The sequence below is a fragment of the Artemia sp. Qi Xiang Cuo genome, chromosome 16, assembly GCF_049724085.1.
Source record: "Artemia sp. Qi Xiang Cuo chromosome 16, ASM4972408v1, whole genome shotgun sequence".
NCBI classification, from domain to species: Eukaryota; Metazoa; Arthropoda; class Branchiopoda; order Anostraca; family Artemiidae; genus Artemia; species Artemia sp. Qi Xiang Cuo.
In genome coordinates, this window is record NC_142809.1 from 62,972,298 (window position 1) to 62,991,784 (window position 19,487).

A 19,487-nucleotide genomic window follows, 5' to 3' on the forward strand; every position below is an offset into this window, starting at 1 on the left:
TGAAACCTTTTGCGAATGATGATTGTGATGTTTTTTGCGGTGAAGGTGTATTATACTATAGAAAATTAACGTTGCAGTGTGAAGGGTAGATTTTCGATGTGAAGGAACATAGACGTAAGACTTGTAACATGAAACGTAACAACCTTACGATCCTTACGATTGAACGTAAAGCCGTTTTCAGTGTGAAGGAACCTTGTCTTTGGGGACAAGCTCAAAATGTCCCATAAATCTACCTCTTAATAAGGTTACTTGATATTGCTTGGGGTTAAAAAATATTAAGGGGAATGAAAAATGATTTACTTCACTGATTGACTCTAAAATACAGATTTGCCACGCTGGTGAAGACATGAACATCAGACAATCCCCACGAGCTACAGGATTTTGGTCACTAGATTGCGGTTTCACTTTTATTATTCTAAAAGAGTCTGGTGAAATGGTTATCTGTTTTGCTACATATACAATCCTGTGAAAGCGTACCAGTATTTTTGGCAAAAAATGCACTAACATTTTCTTGAGGTTGACTATTAGAGCCTAAACTGATTTTGTTTCGACAGGTATCAAGAGAAATTTCCAAGCAGTTTAAGAAATCATAGCCTACTACTAGAGGAAACTTGAGTTCACTAATAACGAAAAATTCCCAATGAATTATCCTTTGTTTTACTCCGTCAGATATAGCAACTAGAATTTTGATTTTCCCCAAAACAGGCAAAATACTTCCACCTAAGGATTTTACAGCTGAACATGACGTTTTAATTTTCTTTCATATTTGCTCAGGAAGGCTGTAGAATAGATTTTCTGATAATAGCGACCTTTAACAACCGGTATCAATAAATGCCAAAATTTTAATAGATTCTCACAATTTTATATCACATATAAATGGAAATAAGACACAGGAGGTTGATTCTGGTATACTCAAATAACGAATTTGTGAATCAGAATAGTTCATAGTTCACAGAAGAAATATTATTTACTGGAGGACTTTGCATAAGGTTCGACTTGGACTCTGGTAAAGTCGAATAATTTAGTCTTTTTGGTTTGCTTTTGGTAGATTTATAGGCGCTGGAGCTAAACAAAATTTTGATTTGTGCCCTATTTCACTACAGCGGATACACGTTGTAGGTTACTTACATTCAGATTGTTTATGTGGACCCTTTCAATTCCAACATTTTATGCGAGCGTTATTTCTACCATAAAATTATCCCTGAAGTAATTGCCTCTAGTTGATCTTAACATAGAGGATGTTCGGCTTTGTGACATATCATGGGTAATGTTTTGACTGCTGACTGCTGCAGTTAAAACTTCATTAGGACTACAAAATTTAAGTCTAATGTTTCAAATTTCCTTGCTAGTTCTAGTAGTTCATCATTATTGCAATTCTTCCATTACTTGGCGCGTGATACTAGCTTTAACCCCCTTTTAAAAATGTTTGACATGAGACTACTGGCGTCATTTTGGTCGGCTAACTTGCAATAATCCTTTGCCTTACCAACTATTCTAGAATAAAATTGAGAGACTAATTTGTTCTGTTTCTGTTTTTCTCTAACCAATTATTTAGTTTTGTTCTACACTTTTTTCTGGGCAAAGGCAATTTTAGGGGTTCTTTCGAGATCCGAAAGATTTTTGATACAGTCCGGATCAGTATTATACAGAAATCTCTGAATCTCCCCCCTGATATAACAGATAGCATGAGACACCATTGAGGCGTCTCCCTTGGACTGACTCTTTTGTATTTGTTTTAGAGTTAAAATCCAGGAATGAATATCGGCTGGATTTGAAAGTATAGGAATTGGCGGAGCGGACATTGTTCTATATAACAATTAACAGGCATAGGTGGAGTTGGTTGGTAAATATCAGAACTAAATCTGCGATGATAAACGAGCCTCTGCATCTGCTAGCCTAGTTTCGAGGTCTTTAACATGGGCCTCTAAGTCGGCCAGCATGGTTTTGAACTCAATGCTAGAAAACAGACACAGCTTAATGAATTATTAGAAAAGAGTTTCTAAAAGTAGTCAACAACACTTTGAGCAGTTGCCACCAATTTGAAGTATAGTATATTTCTCTAAGGAAACACCGTCTTATTTGTCCCCAGCGGGGGGTGATCAAACCTCCTCGAGGACAAGACCTTGGGTAGCGTGGTAGGCAGAGTTCGTATTTACTCAAGATGTGGCTAAAATTACTTTAATAAACAAATAAACAAAATACAATGCTTGGGTACACTCGTGAACAGTCTTCTTGAAGCCGTAGAGAATCCGAGCTATAGTCAACATGCACCGAGGCACGGTTGATTTGGAGGTGGCTGCTGCAATCTCCAAGCTCGCCGTCTATAGTTGGCTAATGGAGGATACTGGAACTCTCTGACGACAGTTGATGTGAGGATTATTGTTAAACTCTCCCAGCTCACCGTATATTATAGAAAGGTGGAGGTTGCTCGAACTCTCCCAGCGGTTTTCCAGGCCGTTAATTAGAATAGATAGCTCTTTTGAAAGTACTAAAAAAAAACTTTTGCGAAAAGAGCGAGGTATTGACTAGGGGGAGAACCCCTACATATATTTAATAGCTTCTGCTCGTTTTAAGTTTTAAAGTTGCTTCTTACTTTCAGTTTAAAAAACTTGTTCTTTTTTAATTTAATTTCTGATCGTCTTTTAAATAATGCTGGGAAATCCCCCCCTTCATAGAAATACCCCTCCCCCAAAGAAATATCCTCCAATGAAAGATCCTCCCACGTAATCCCCTCCTCCGACCCCCTCACCAGAAAAACATCCCTCCTGAAAACTTCTATATACTTGACTTGACTTAAATCCCGTCCGGCCTTTGTGGCTGTATTGGGGCTTCTTCTCTTCTGAGCAAATGATGGATGTGGCGAAGGTAGTTCGATCTGTCTGGCGCTAGACGAAGTAGCTGGGGGAGGCTGTGGGCCGGGAAATTGTCGGTCCATCTCTTACAAGGTCGGCCTCTCGGGCGCGTGCCGTGAACCCGTCCTTCGAATGTGATTTTGGAAGCTAGTTGACCGACATTCGCTAGATATGGCCAAGCCAGCGGAGTTGTTGAGTTCTGACCCGGTCTATGATGGTGTGGGGACAACGGAGAACTTTTCGGAGGTCTTCATTTGAGACTCGGTCAATGTAGGTAATCCCCGCAATGCGTCTAAGGCATTTAGTTTCAAAAGCGGAGATTCTTCGCTTATCATCAGCCTTTATTGACCAAGTTTCACTTGATTATAAAGCTATTGGGATTATGAGAGAGTTTAAGAGTCGCACCATTAGAGAAGTTGACAGAGTCTTGTTTTTCTAGATTGGCAAGAGGTTCTTGAAGCTGGCGCTTGCCAGGTCGAGTCTTGTTTGATCGATTTTGAGCAGTCGTTATCAGAAGTTAAGAGGCTCCCTAGGTAGACAAAGGAGTCAACAGTTTCTACTGGCTCTCCTTTTATTCTTAGCTGCACGTTTCTTGAAGCAGGGTGTCCAGACACCCGCATAACCTTGGTTTTGCCTGTATTAACGACTATCCCAAAGGCCTCGGTTGCTGACACTAGTTCTTCGGTGTCAGCTTGGAGTAGATGTTCTTGACTATTGAGTTTCTCGATGTCATCTGCCTATGCCAGTTTATCGATAAACTTCTCTCCAATCTCTGCATCGTCAACAGTTTCAGCAAATGATAGCGCTGCATTGAGGAATAGGTTAAAGAGGTGGGATGACAAGAGGCAACCTTGAAGAACGCCTGCTGATGTCAGAAACTCCTCTGACAATCCATCGGGCGTCTGGACTTGGCTGACAAAATGTGAATACATGTCTCTTATCAGGATTACTATGTTTTCAGGGGCTCCATAGTGCAGCAGGATGTGCCATAATCCATCTCGCCATATCAAGTCAAAACCCTGCTTGAAATTGATGAAGAGTAGTTGTAGCTCTTTCGCAAACTCGATATACTTCTCCATCATTTGCCGAGTGGAGAAAATCTGGTCTATGGTAGAGCGGTCTTTTCGAAAGCCTGCTTGGTATTCCTCTAAGATATGGTTTGTCAGAGATTTCAGACGGTCAAGCAGTGTTTTTGTAAGAATCTTCGCCGGTTGGCTAGTTAAACTTATTGGTCTGTAGTTGTTACAGAGTTCAATTTTTCGCTGAAGTGATCCTATTCGTCCATCGTTCTCATCTTCCCTCGGAGTCCGTGATTGAGAGCCCGTGTTTATCTAACAATGTAGGAGCGGCCGAGGACTTCTTTTTTGACAGTTCACGGATTTTCTTGAACATGAAGTGGCTATTACCTTTTTGAAAGGCTTCTTCACACTCACGACATTTCTCATTGACGTAGTGTCGTAATGCTTGTCGTATTTTCTTTTCTACTAGGCGCTTCCGCCTCTTGTACTCGTCCATGCTTTGTCGATCTACCTTGTTAGAATGGGCGCGCTTATGCACACATAGATCAATAATTTCGGGGGTGATCCACGGTTTATCCGAATGTTTCTGAAAACCCAGGATTTAACTAGCAGTTTCTCTGAGGATGGATGCGCTTTTGTTGACCAATTGGTCAATTTCTTCTGCTGTTGGAGCTTCCATGGGTTGGATTCTCGACAACTTGTTTGAGAGTGCTTTTCTATACCTGTTCCTTGTTTCTATGTTTTTCAGCAGGTCAACGCAATATCTTGGTAAGCTTTTCTTAGGTTGTTGGGGCTTCCGAATGCGCAAACGGAGCTCAGATATGACTAGAACGTGGTTCGAGTTGAAGTCGCCACCGGCTATAGAGACTGTGTTAAGTACTGATGATTTACATCGCTTGCAGACAAGTATGTAATCAATCATGTTTGCAGTTTGGCCGACATGGTATCTCCAAGTAACTTTCCTTCGTTCTCTATGACGGAACATGGGTTTCGTTATGAAAAGTTTGCTATCCCGACAAAAGTCGATGAGCCTTTCACCCCTTTGGTTCTGCCGCCCATGCCCGAACTTGCCCATGACGTCTTCAAGACCGTCATTTGAGTGTCCGACAATGGTGCTGAAGTCCCCAATCACGAACAGAGCATCTTTCTTGGGAGCAGTGTCAACGGTATGTTGGAGTTGGCGGTAGAATTCTTCGGCTTCTTGGTCACTGCAGGACGAGTGTGGGGCGTAAACTTGGATTATGGTCATGTTGGCAATGGATCCTTTCAGAGGAATGGTGATATTACGTTCAGAGACGAGATGGACGGCAAGAAGAAACTGTTTGGATCGCTTGGAGAGTAGGAAACCGACACCTTGGTGGTGAGCCCCATTACTTCTTCCAGACGTGATGAGCGTGTTGTCGTTTATTCCTTTTATTCCTGTGGAGGGAAGGTGAGTCTCAGATAGTCCAATGATTTCCCAGTGGTAACGGTTTATCTCGTTTAGGACTAGTTCCCTTTTTCCTGGTTTGGCTAATTTGCGTGCGTTTAGCGTTCCTAGTGAGAGACATGTTTTTGGGGTTAGGATAAACAAAGTCTTCTCCGACTGGAGAGTTGTCAAATCGGATAAATGATCGTCGGCTGCCCTGGACGTGGTAACAAAATCATTTTCATTATCATCATTATCAACAATATCATTCTCCCAATTTGCAGTTCTTGGTCTTATACCGTCAGTTACCCCGGACGCGGTAGCACGAGTTCTTACTTTCTTATTCGCCATTTTCATCATTTATACTTAAGAGAAGGAGTTTCATGGCTAATTTGTCGGGGTAGCGCTAAGCCACTCCTCTCTACCCTTAGCAGAGGCCATTGTCAATGCAGCGGGATCGTCTGCCCTTCACAGTTGTCCCTCTAGGAAGGGATCCTCCCTTTCGGTGGTCTGCGACGCCGAGCAATTTTTCCCATTGCTGGGGGAAGGTGTGTATTCGCCGGGACATGTCCACACGCCGGTGGTCCCTGCCTGGTGTAAATCAGAGGGGCCTTCCTCCTCCTCCGCCTGTATTTCAGACCCCCGGGCGAGGGTGTCCCAGTTTCAATTATGGACCCCAAGGAACTAGGTCCCCCCTAGGTCTACGCCTTCTATGAAGGTATCCTACATATCTGTATGATGTTCCCCTATCCGCCACCTGGGGACGCGCTGTCTGGCCTGGGGGAGGTCCCCGACTAAGAATATGTCTCAGTAGGCCTCAGAATACTATATGTAAGCAATGGGCAAAGTTCATAACTTGCAGTCCTTCCTCCAGAAAACTATGGGGGATTAAGTTATCCTCAAATACATATTTATGTAATTTTCGACTATGCTGAACAAAATGGCTGTCTCAAAATTTTGATCAGGTGACTTGGGGACAAAATGAGCGTGGGAGTGGCCCAAGTTGTCCTCGAATTTTTTGGGTCACTTAAAAAGAGCACTAGAAATTTTAACTTTTTAATTTCCGTTCACATGAGCCCTCTCACAATATTCTAGGACTACTGGATCTATATGATCACCCCTGGGAAAACAAAAAACACAAGAAAAAATGAATAAACACGCATCCGTAATCTATCTTCTGGCAAAAAGAAATGCAAAATTTCACATTATTGCAGATAGGAGCTTGAAACAACTACAGTAGGGTTTTTTGTTACGCTGAATCTTATGGTTTGGTTTTCATTAAGATTCAATCACTCCTAGGGGGTGTTTCCTCCTATTTTCAAAAATAAGGCAAATTTTTTCAGGCTTGTAACTTTTGATGGGTAAGACTAAACTTGATGATATTTATATTTTCGATATCAACATAAAAATCCAATTCTTTTTATGTATCTACTGGTATCAAAATTCCGTTTTTTAGAGTTTCAGTTACTGTTGAGCCGGGTCGCCCCTTACAGTTCCTTACCACGAACTGTTTGAAAACACCAACAAGTCACCACAGCACCAAGGCACCTTAGGCCATCACAGTTATTCATGCTCCTTCTTGATCCAAGTTTTTTTTGAAAGTTTTTCTAATCAAAGTTATCACCGGTGCCCTAATAAATGTGTTTTTGAAATAAACAATTTTCTCGACTTAACCATTAAAAGTCATTATCAGTTATAATTTGATTCTATTAATTTCTAAAAGATAATAAGTTCAAGATTTTAGTTCACAGTAATTTTTAATTTTATTTTCAATTTCGTCATAAGTACAAAAGAAAATATTTGTAATATAATTCATTTGCAGTAAATCCCCAATAATACAGTAGGCCTTTGAATTATCACAATTAGGAAAGGGAGCAGTAGCCAACCTTTTGCTTGTAGTGATTGTTGTTCGTTTTAAGCTTTTTTTGCATAGTCTTTTTTCATCTAGTCTTTACTTGTTTTAAGTTTTATTTACTCATTTTCACTAGTACCTGATGAATTTTTTTGCCATAATTGCTTATTAAATTTCTGCTCGTCTTGGGTTTAATATATTCCTCTATTGTAATTTTTGGTCGTTTTGAGTTAATTCGGGGTTCAATTTAACGTCCGTAAATGCATAAGAAACAACCCCCACGAAAACTGTTTCATGGGGGGGAGTTTTCTGCGGTGATATCTTCCGAGGGGGGGTGCAGGGGCATTTTCTTTTGGGAAGGGGTCGTTTCCAGAGGGGTTTGATTTAATATCTTTAATACAGAGGAATGGTACTAGGCATTTTTTCGGAACCCCCTGGAACATTAACACCCGCACCCCCATATACTCCAGGATATCTTCACATGCTTATTATAATAAAAAACGGAAAGCTCTATTGACCTATTTTAGTCAGGAGCCAGCGTTCTCTCCCCGGAAAAATAACTCCGCGGAGAAAATACCCTTGCAAAGAAAAGTCCATGGGAAAATTTTATCCGCAGTTTTTTTTCTGGAAAGGTGTTTTCTGATGGGGTGGTGGAATTGCCGCGCCGGGGTAACCTCCTTTGTCCCTTTTCTCTCTCCTACTCTAAATTTTCATGTTTTTATTTTTTGTTCATTTTTCCCTTATTCTTTGTTTTACTTTATTTTCGGCTATTGTTGGATGGCAAAATTTACTTTTATATAAATTTAACCTTCGATTTAAGTTTAACTTTCTGTTGTCTGTATTTGAAGATTTTTTGTTTGTTTTTATTTTGTTTTAATAAAACAAAATCTCGAATTTCGACAAAAACATCTTTAAGGCATATGTATTTAAAAAAGACAAAAATGATCAAAATTCAATTAATACAAGTTGCTTCTAGCGAATGCACATATAAATGTATGCATATATAAAATTTTCTGTTGCTTTCAGAGATCTAAGAACTAAACTGTCGAGAGGATTAAAGGAAAGAAATATTTATTTACTATGTGGTAACAAATTTTATTGACCAAAACAATAAGGTTTTAAGGCAAAGACTACAACAATAGCTATAACCCGGATAAAATGAAGAAGCACTTGAACAATCGTCACAGTAACTATCAATTTATATGTGTATAAATTCACTAATAGTTCCAAAAACTAATGATGAATTACATCGAAAAAAGAAATTATCGCTCCACTAAGTGATTCACAGCCTTTATTTACAAATACTTACGTAATTTATAACAAGAAGTGTTTGCAGCACATTACCGAAATAAGATAATATATATATATATATATAATGTCTGTCCATGAATTGATTTTCATAAGCATCACGCTGTAACTTGCATTTCATCCCTTAGTTTATTCTTCCGGTTCGAAACCTAAGGTGTGAGCTTTGTAAACATTCACCACTCATTTCAGCAGATGGCAACAATCTTTTTTCCCAGGGTGACTGAAGGAGTTCAGGATTTCGATCTTCAGTAGTTTGGCACACAATTGTGTTTGCATATTGATTGTTGCACAAAACACTTTTCTTGTAAATTCCGAAGCCATTGCTTTTAAATAATTCATATTCATGATTTCAGTTATGGAATCTCAATGGCAATTATGTCATGCATGTGATTAAGGTATTGAATTGTACGAAGAAAATACAGAATTAAATAAAGTTATAGTCAAGTACCTTTTATGATCAATACGTAGGTAGAGCTTTTTAGGCATATTAGCTTAGTTTACTAAAAGAACGTACAAAAATACGTGTGATACAAATCAAAACTACATTATTTTCAGATTTAAAATAAATTAATAAATTTAATTTCCTTCTTTGGCGATTTTTTTAATGACTCATGAGTAATTTTAAATATATAAAATCAGGACAAGCAATAAATAGATTCTATGCTATTTAGTTTTAACTAAATAGCATTTTGTAACAGTTTTGAGCAATTTTTTGTTATAAAACCGCCAAGAAAAATGTAGCAACTAACTGTTCAAAATTAAACATAGTTAATCAATAATATAACCCAAATACTTTTATGGTGCACGTTTTCTAAAATAATATCAAATTCTATGAACAATAAAAGAATTAACGTGCAAACACTTCATTGCAATCAAATGTCAAAAGACCTGTTGAAAATACATCAAGAAGTATTTTCGGTATTTAAACAAAACAGGATGAAGCAAACTCTTCGGAATCACAGGTCAATAGTAGATCTTAAATTTGTTTTAATTTTATTTTTTAGTGGAGTCTTTTTTTTGGGTGCAATGTCAGTTGACAGGAATCTTATTAAGATAAACCTACTCTTGCCTAACCTGACCTATTCTAGCCTTACCTACCCTTGCCTGATCTGAACTGACCTAAACTGGTCTAATTTAAATCTATATGACCTTATTCCGTCTTAATCATTCTAGTTAGTTGTCCCATCCATCTGTAAAGAATAATTTTAAGTTTGTAAGTTTTATATTATAAATCTTCCTTGATTCGTGGTGGTTCATTGATTTTACCTGTTGAAAAAATATAAGTTATTTTTGCACGGTATCATACACAATATGCTTATTTGCCAACCAGGTAATACATTTATAAAAACAAGGATAAATAACACACAGGAGACAGCATACGGAATCACTTAAAAATTAAAACGTTGATGATCATAGTATTCTGTTTTTGAACATATATTTTATGACAGTCAAAAACAAAAACAACGCTTTGACGTAATACATACAAATAACAAGGAAAACGGAAGTGATCTTTAAAAGTACGTCACAAAAAACCTAACCAATTTTATTAGTTATTATTAGGCAATAATATATATCATCATAACGTTTAATTAATTGTTAAAATGAACACCAGCGAAATTCTAAAACTTAAGAGCTAACAAGAAAAAAACAATGAAAGAACACTCAGCATTAAAGACCTAATATTTTGAACATCAATGATCTGAATATCAAAAGTAAATACTTTGAAAATAAGCAACATTGGCTAGTCAAGGTTGTCGATTCAATAAAAAAAAATAACCAATTAAATTATATGCAGCGTAATTTTCCTCTTAGAAAGAGGCCAAGGAGTTCCATACCCAAATGTCCATGGATGTCTAGAGGTCTGATCAATGCTACACATATGAAGGCGTCTCTGTTCAATGCTGCATGTAAAAGTAAGACACAGGATGATCTTTTGAAGTATAAACTTTATAATAATGTGCTTACTTCTTCAGTACGTGCAGCCAAAAAGCTCTATTTTTCGCGTCGAATTCATGAGTGTAAGGGGAATTTGCGAAAGGTTTGGACTGTAGTTAATGAAGCTCTTTCCCGCAAGAAACTCAAACAGTCCCTCCCTTGTCGCTACATGAAAGCTGGTGTATCTTTCGTGGACACAAAATCTTCAGCAAGCGCCTTCAATTTGTATTTTACCTCACTTCCTTCAGTTCCTATTCCATCCCACAGCAGAGTAAGTAGTTTTCCCTAAGCAGAAAAGTAATTTTTCCTTTCCCCATGCAGTGATACCGAAATTTCTAACATTATTTCTCAGCTTTCAAGTAGCTGTTCAGTTGATGGTTTTGGTTTGAGCTGTAATGTTCTTAAAAAAAACTGGTCAGTTTGTTTCTAACCCCATCTCACACATAACTAACCTCTCTCTCTCTTCTGGTGTTTTTCCTCATTTATTTAAGGTTGCTAATGCTGTACCTTTGTTTAAAAAGGTGATTCATCTCTAATTTCAAACTATAGACCTTTTTCCTTCCTTCCTGTAATCTCTAAGGTTGTTGAAAAAGTAGTGTATTGTAGACTCTCTTCATTTGTATTTAGTACTAATACGACTGCAGGAAATTCTCTCATAACTGACCATCAGTATGGCTTTCGTCCAAGTTTTTCTACCTTGCATGCACTTTCAGATGCAACAGAGTTTGTGCGTGTTAACCTTGACAAGGGCTTGTGTGTTTTGGGTCTATTTCTTGACTTTTCAAAGGCATTTGATATGGTCTTCTTTTGTTTTCTTTCTTTTAAACCCCATATAACTCATACCCGTTCCCTTGTCCTCCACCAATCTTCAATGTTATACAGCGTTAACTCATTTCTTCCCCCAGATGTTATGCTTTCTCTTTATTATGCTTTTATTTTTCCTTACCTTTCTTATTGCTGTTCTGTCTGGGGTAGTACTAATAAATCTCTAATCTGCTCACTTCAAAGAGCCCAAAATAGGGCAGTGAAGGCTACTTTTCTTCTACCTCGTTTTTACCCTTCCTCTGATCTTTATAATGATACCGGAATAGCTCTGTTGGATCGTATTGTGGGTAAAAGTTACCTTTATTTAGCATATTCTGCTTTTCTAGGTACACTTCCACCATCTCTGCAGCAGTTTTCCTTTCTGTCAGGCTCAGGTAGGTACTCTTCTTTTTTACGTATCTCTTATTGCAGATTCATTTTACCTAAACGGTCATCAACAGCAGGTCAGAGGTCTCCTGTTTATCAATCTATTTTACTATGGAACTCAATCCCTCCTGATGTCCCTCTATCTCTTTCTGCAAAGGCAGTTTCTCACCGGGTTTTTCCAGTATAGTATTTTTTTCCCCTTTATTTTTTTATTTTTTCTTTTTCCTTCTTTTTTTCTTTTTTTCTTCGTTTTTTTTGCATTCTATCCAAATTTGTATGTCTTTTTTTCATTCAATATATTTTTCTGATTTTAATTTTTTTTTTTTTAATATTTAATCCTAATTCTCAATCTCTTTTCTTCGTTTATATATTTTTTTAAGTTATTTGTGAAGTCTCTTGTTAATTCTCCTATTTTCATCAATGTCTTTTCATCCTTTTTTTTTTTTGTATGTTTTTTTCTGTTTTTTTTTGTATGTGCTTTATAATAGTGTCTTATTTCGTTTTGTTGGCCCTTTACAAGCTGAGCTTCTTGGGCGTGTATAATCTTTACGTTTGTAATTGTTTTGTTTTTAGTATTAATAAATTGATTGATTGATTGATTGTAAGCACTGATATTTATTGCAGCTGACACACAAGGAATGCCAAATTAAATTTAACATAGGTATGAAACGAAACAAACTAATATAATATGAACGCATACTTGGAAAATATAAAAGAGTGGAATTCATACACTAAATTTCTTGAATGTCAACTCCCTAAATATCAACTGAATGGACAAAAAAAACAACGAAAAAAGTTTGATGTAGTAAGACTTTCTATAATAAAACAAATGTATGGGTTGGAGAAAGTATTTTCTGCCACAAAGCGAAAGAAATTTTCGAAATAAGTTATCAAAAAGTGAAATTTTTCTTATATTTACATCTCTTTGAAAACCTATTTAACCCTGGAATACTGTCGCTTCGTAAATTTTGCGACCGCCAAACCGTTTTTTGAGATTCCCGTGTAGACGGTATCACATAACAAGACGTGATTTCACGTAAATTCCTTTTTCGAAACGCTAGTTATTGGTCAAGTTGAGACTTGAACGGATCCCTCCTCGTTTCCGAGATAACGAGGGTGAGAGGTAAATTTTACGAAGTGACAGTAATAGTGTAACTTTTTTAGCGAAACTCAGAATGAGTACATTTAGTTTTTTTTGGATGTGTCTGTTTTCTTGTGACAAAAGTTGTTAAAATTCTAATTTCAACATCTGTCTAGGTAGGAATGTGCATGTGTCCTCAGGAGCCAGAACGTTACAGACACTACACCTTTTCGTCTCTTTTTCTTTTGTTATGTAAAGAGTTAAGAGGAATTAAGAATTATCGAACTCGGAATTCTGACGTCTCAGAGCTTTGTTTCCGTGGCACAATTAGATCTTGCTTTAGAGACGCGAATACTTATAGGCTAAACAGGGGTTAGGAACATTATAAACCGTAGCGATGACAAACTTTGGTATTTGTAGGGATGAAAAAAGGTGACCTCTTTTTTCTCGGGTTATCTGGAGATCCGATTCCCTCTAGGAGCATTTACCTTGGAGACTTACGAACTAATTATCTATTATTAGGCTAGATGCAGACATATAAAATGAAATAACACAGATAAAAAGGACAAAGGATTTAAAAGGATTTATTGATAAAAAGGATTTATTGACTTACATATTCAAAATATTACACTAGTTTTGACTTAATAGCAGGATAGTGGCAAATCGCTTTAGATACAGAAGCAAAGCATAAAGCTACAGTAATTTTAGACGATGGAAGAACGTTCACATTTGAACGTATGCCTTTTGGCTTATCATTTAGTCCAAGTTGTTTTAGCCGGCTTATGAGTTTTGCGTAGTAAGATAACGAAACTAGGGGGAAAAAAGACACTATGTATTATCTAAATGATTTAATATTTTTAAATAGAAACTTAGAATACCACTTGGTTGGACTTGGAAAAATACTGGAAAAGTATTAGAAAGTATGCTCAATATTAAAAAAAGAAAAGTTAAAAATGGTAGCACCAAAATCATTTTTTCTTGGATACCTGATAAATCAAGGTACTATTTCACCAAATCCAGAAAAAATTTACAGTCATAGAAAATTTGCAGCCTCCTAAAGATAAAAAAAGCTTCAGATCAGTTTGTGGTTTGTTAAGCTATTTCAGATGATATATTAAAAATTGTGCCACAATAGCACAACCTTTGACAAGCCGTTTGAAAAATTCAGGTAAATTCGAATGTCCAACGGACGCAAAACAAGCGCTAAATAAATTAAAAAGGCAATTATTACTGGCACCAATACTTAAACTACCAGATTTTTTAACAAGATTTCTGTTTGCAAAGAGATGCTTCTCGGTACGGTAGATTAGCCGTATTATTGAACATAAATTCTGAATGAGTAAAATCAATAGTCCAATACGCAAGCACTTCACTGTCGGATGCAGAAAAAAAATATTTGAAAGCTGAGAAGGACCGTTTGGCAGTTGTAGTCTTTACAGAATATTTTCGACAATTTTTATCTGGAAAAAAATTCATTTTAAGCGTAGACCCAAAATCATTATTTTGGCAACATACGATGCAAAATTCTTCAGCCCAACCGACACGGTGGATACTGCATCTACAAGCATATTCATATACCCCAATATATATAAAGGGCCGTACAAACATTTTACCATGACTATTTGTCACAAAATCTAGATACGGAAGGAAATTTGATAGCAGCCATCCAGAAGGAACTGGAAGGGCTAGGAATACTGTCTAATGAAAATATTTCGAATCATCTAGATAAAGATGATTTTTATTTAGCGATGGAATCCTTTTTATCAAAAGGAACGGAACTGCCAGAGCACTTTAAACATTTTTTAAAGGACTTAGATAATTTTGATCTGGACGAAAGTAAAAATCTTCCGGTAAAATATCATAGACCATCGCAAGAATATAGAAAAAATGACTTAAAAATTATTCCAGTAATCCCAAAATCTCTGGAAGGAGAAGTTTGACAGATGGCACATGCAAAGACTAGCTGTCACATGGGAGAAGCTAAAACTATGGGGAGGCTGAAAGGAAATTTTTATTTTCCAAAAATGTACTCAAAAGTAAAAGCTTTCATACAAAGCTGCCATAAGTGAAAATTTAAAAGAAAATCAAAAATGTTATGTGTAATATACCCAAGGCATTTCTAAAACGAAAAATAAACGGTATATCAACCACATCACACATATAAATTAAATTATTAATGGGAATTAAATTTAAACTCAAAAAAAATTCATAAGACTTCTAATATAAATCTAATTTAAGCAAAACCACTAATTTAATGCTAAAGCCACTTGGGGTCAAGTTAAAACAGAAGATGCATATGAAGAAGGGTAAACAGAGTATTTTTCATCCCGAGAGACAAAGGAAAAGAAAAGCAAGGAAGAATTTCGAATTGAAGTCCTTCGACAAAAAAGAGCATGGCCAAAATTGGACCAGAAACTTGACCCTAAGTAAAGGCATGAAGGGTCTATGCAACTAATAACCCAAAGATGTCAGTACTTTGACTGTAAACGAAATAAAGTTGCTTTAAAAGTGAAATATTGAGAATTGGGACAATTTTTGTTTAAATGTAGAGTACTCTGGTAAAGCTTTATAATTTAGTTAAATATGAATTGAGTAAAAATATATTAAGACTCAAATTTAAAGTTTTAAAAAACCACTTTTTATTAAGATAAAGATACTAATCGTAGAATGCTTAGGCATGGAGGGAGCTTGCTCAATTACCAATTTCCTGGCTAAATGCGTCAATGTATTGGAAAGAAGTAGTTAGTTTTTCATATATATTCCCAGATATTAGATACTGGAGTGCGACTGTTTTACTTGCAGGGCGAACCTCTGCCCGTTTGTTTTCTCGTTAGAAATACCTTGGGATCTTGTCAGATCATTGCAAGAGTCTGTATATTATTATATATTTTTGTAGTTTCTGAGACTTGTGGTCTACTTGGGACAGCCAGTCCCAGTAGAATATCTATATCTGTAATTATTAAATTTAAATTGAATGAAATGATTGTATTCTAGACAACCTCTCTACGATCTACCTTTAGCTCCTCCAACATACCCAGTCGGTACGCCTCTTTAGTTCGGTCATAGCCTAAGGCACGCTACTAAAGTTAAATTACTTTAGGGCCAGAGTTTATTTCCCCTGTAAAGGGAGAATAAAGGCATCTACGACTACACCACTCAAATACCATAAAATACACTTCACAACAACTGGTGGCCGCTGGAAAAACTGGGTCGAGAGGGCTAGAAAAAATAGTAGATTGAAATAAAATCGCTTTACCCGAGGAAAAAATGACTCCCTATCAACAGTACTTGAAATTGCAAAAATTATACCAGAATACGCGGGAAATTCAGACGTAGATGAGTTTATCGAAAAATTAAAAATTTTCGACGAACTAACTAAAGCGTTTGAGGATGAAGAGAAAGAGCAATGTTATTCAGCCAGAACAAGGGGAAGCACCTTTAAGCATTTTGAGGAAATTAAGGAAAAAGCGCCCAGGGACATCAGTACTCTAATTGAATCTTTTAAAACAAAATTCATAGAAACAAGCATCTCCGAGAGACTAAGAACAGAGGTAGTGGCATTCAATACCTCAACTAGTATCAGGGACTATGAAGGAGAAATTTTTAGATCCGTATGGTTACAATTAAAAAAAGACGGAGATGACAAGACAGTACATAAAGTAAAACTACATACTTTTACCCATGGATTATCAAAAAATTTATTAAGAATAATATTATCATGGAAACCTGAAAATTTAGAGCATGCTATAATACTAGTAAAAACAGAGGTAAAAATTGACGAGGCTATGAAAAAGTTTGATCAGATGTATATAAATAACAAAGGAGCCCAAGAAAGTATAAAATATGAAAGGGGACAGAAACGGGTAAACTTCGAAGAGCAAAATCGTGAACCAAAAAGGCGTGACGGAGGCCGAGGGTCACCGTCTAGGGAAATAGCTGACAGAATCCACGACCTTGAGGGATTAGCAGCTAATAACTCTAGAATAAATGGGCACCCTCCTTCACCAAAGATAGATAGTTGGGGAACCAAAGATGACAGATCAAAAAATTTAGAAGTAAACAGGAAACAAACAAACAATTTAAGAGAAATTTTTATTGCCATTATTGTAACAAACCAAACCACTATGCAGCAGATGGCTGGCATAGATTACACAAACAAGACTAGACATACAAGACAAGACACCAGTTCAGAACGCAGGGGGCCGAAATTTAGGAAGGCAGGGAACAAATAATACTTGGCAAACACCTAATAATATTCCTGAATTTAGGCCTAGGAGGCAAACGGTTAACAATACCCAGGGTCAAAGTAGTAACGGTGAAGAAAACTGGGATAATCCCAGAAACTTTTGGCCAAACAGTGGGCATTTAAACGGAGAAACCAGCTTTTAAGGGTCGACAGAGCTGTTTCCTTACAAAGACCCCTATATAGTTTAGAATGTTGTGATACAAATGCAAATAATAATAGTCTACCGATTCTGCGTTGTTTTAAAATTGAGTGTTTTCAAAATTTACCATGTTTACTAGATACAGGAGCATCTAAATCATTAATTCGAGAGGAAGTTTGTAAGAAGTTTCTTCCTAGTGTCAAAAAACGTGGAAGGAGATCCCAGAATACCCTGACATCAGTGACAGGGCACAGGATGAGAATTTTGGGAGAATTTCCATAAAAATTTATCACAGAGCATTAAGAAATAACAGTAACAGTAATAATATGCCAACAGCTAACACTTCCTTGTATTCTAGGAGTAGATGCAATTCGAAAAAATGAGGTCGTATGGAAACACACATCTGACAAAAAAACCATAAACCCGGCGAATACAAATTATATGAGAAGTTCTGTATCAGAATATCACGGAAGTAACGATTCAAATTGGGAACTATAAATAAGCGGAAAAGTTAAAATAGACAGATAAACGCAAACTTAATTTCTAGCGACAAAAAATACAAAACCAGGATATAATAAAACACTGAATACCATAGCAAGAGGACACATTATGAGGCAAGACCCAATAATGTTAGTAGAATATTAAGTTGTAAAAATTTACAATGGCATAGCATACTTAAAACTATCAAATCTAAGTAGTAAAAAAACACAGCTTAGCCATATAAAGTTTGGATCAGAGGGGAAGATTTTAAAATCGTACATAAAATCTCAAAACAGTCCAGAATTAAGATTAAATATATCTTGCCACGAACAAGTATAATCATTAAAACCGCTCTCTCAAAAAGAGTATGGAATGCCAAAAATGGATTTTTTACCATCAATTTGATTTAAAACAGTTACCGGAAAACGTAAAACCTAGGGTCGAAAATATTCTTTGGGATTTCGAATGGACTTTTGCAAGACACAAAGTAGATTAAGGATTAACTGACTTAATTATGCACGAGATATAAACAGAGGGTACTCCAATCAAAAAATCACCGTATAAAACCCCTTAATATCCAGAACCATGGATAGAAAGCCAAATGAAAGACATGGAATATCAGAGAACAATTACATAAAACGTGGGTGATTGGTATTTCTCACTACTAATAGTCAGAAAGAAAGGAACCAGATGGAGATTATGCATAGACTTAAGGGTACTAAATAGCGTCATGGTTAAGGAGATGATAAAATTATTAAGGATTGATACTATTTTTGATTTGCTAGGAGGTTCAAAATATTACACTAGTTTTGACTTAATAGCAGGATATTGGCAAATCGCTTTAGATGCAGAAACAAAGCATAAAGCTACAGTAATTTTAGACGATGGAAGAACGTTCACATTTGAACGTATGCCTTTTGGCTTGTCATTTAGTAAAAATTGTTTTAGCCGACTAATAAGTTTGTTGTAATAGGATAACGAAACTAGGAGATAAAAAGATAATATGTATTATTTAACTGATTTAATTCTATTTAATAGATACCTAGAAGACCACTTGGTCGGACTTAGAAAAATACAGTGAGAGTATTAGAAAGTATGCTCAAAATGTATATCAGAAAAGTAGATAATACAAGTACCAAAACTAATTTTTCTTGAATACCTGATAGATCAAAGTACTATTTCAACAATTCCAGAAAAAATTTACTGTTATAGTTAATTTGCAGCCTCCTAAAGATAAAAAAAGCATCAGATCCGTTTGTGGTTTGTTAAACTATTTCAGATGATACATTAAAAATTGTGCCACAATAGCACAACCTTTGACAAGCCGTTTGAAAAATTCAGGTACATTTGAATATTCAACGGACGCAAAACCAGAGCAAAATAAAAAAAAAAGGCCCTTATTACTGGCAACAATACTTAAACTCCCAGATTTTTTAACAAGATTTCTTTTTGCACAGAGATGCTTTTCTATACGGTAGATTAGACGTATTATTAGACATAAATTATGACTGAGGAAACACATAAGTCCAATACGCCGGTACTTCACTGTCAGATGCAGAAAAAAAATATTCGAAAGTTGAAAATGACCTGTTGGCAGTTGTAGTCTTTACAGAATATTTTCGACAATTTTCACCTGGAAAAAAAATTCATTTTAAGCGTAGACCTAAAATCCTTAATTTGGCAACATACGATGCAAAATTCTTTAGGCCAACCAAAACGGTGGATACTGCGTCTAAAAGCATATTTACATACCCCAATATATATAAAGAGCCGTACAAACATTTTACCAGACTATTTGTCACGAAATCTAGATAAGGAAGGAACTTTGATAGCAGCTATCCAGAAGAAACTGGAAGGGATAGGAATACTTTCTAATGAAAATATTTCAAATCATCAACATAAAGATGATTTTTGTTTAGCGATGGAATCCTTTTTATCAAAAGGAACGGAACTGCCAGAACACTTTGAAAATTTTT

The 19,487-nt window shown here is 36.3% G+C and overlaps 1 protein-coding gene across 1 annotated transcript; it reads right to left on the bottom strand.

Moving 5' to 3' along the window:
• Nucleotides 1-4,472: 4,472 nt before the first annotated feature.
• On the bottom strand, nt 4,473-5,630 carry LOC148943181 (protein CFDP2-like). Its single transcript, XM_089102467.1, has one exon. The coding sequence runs from the start codon at nt 5,628-5,630 to the stop codon at nt 4,473-4,475; it is 1,158 nt and encodes a 385-aa protein (XP_088958593.1).
• Between the last annotated feature and the right edge of the window lie 13,857 nt (nt 5,631-19,487).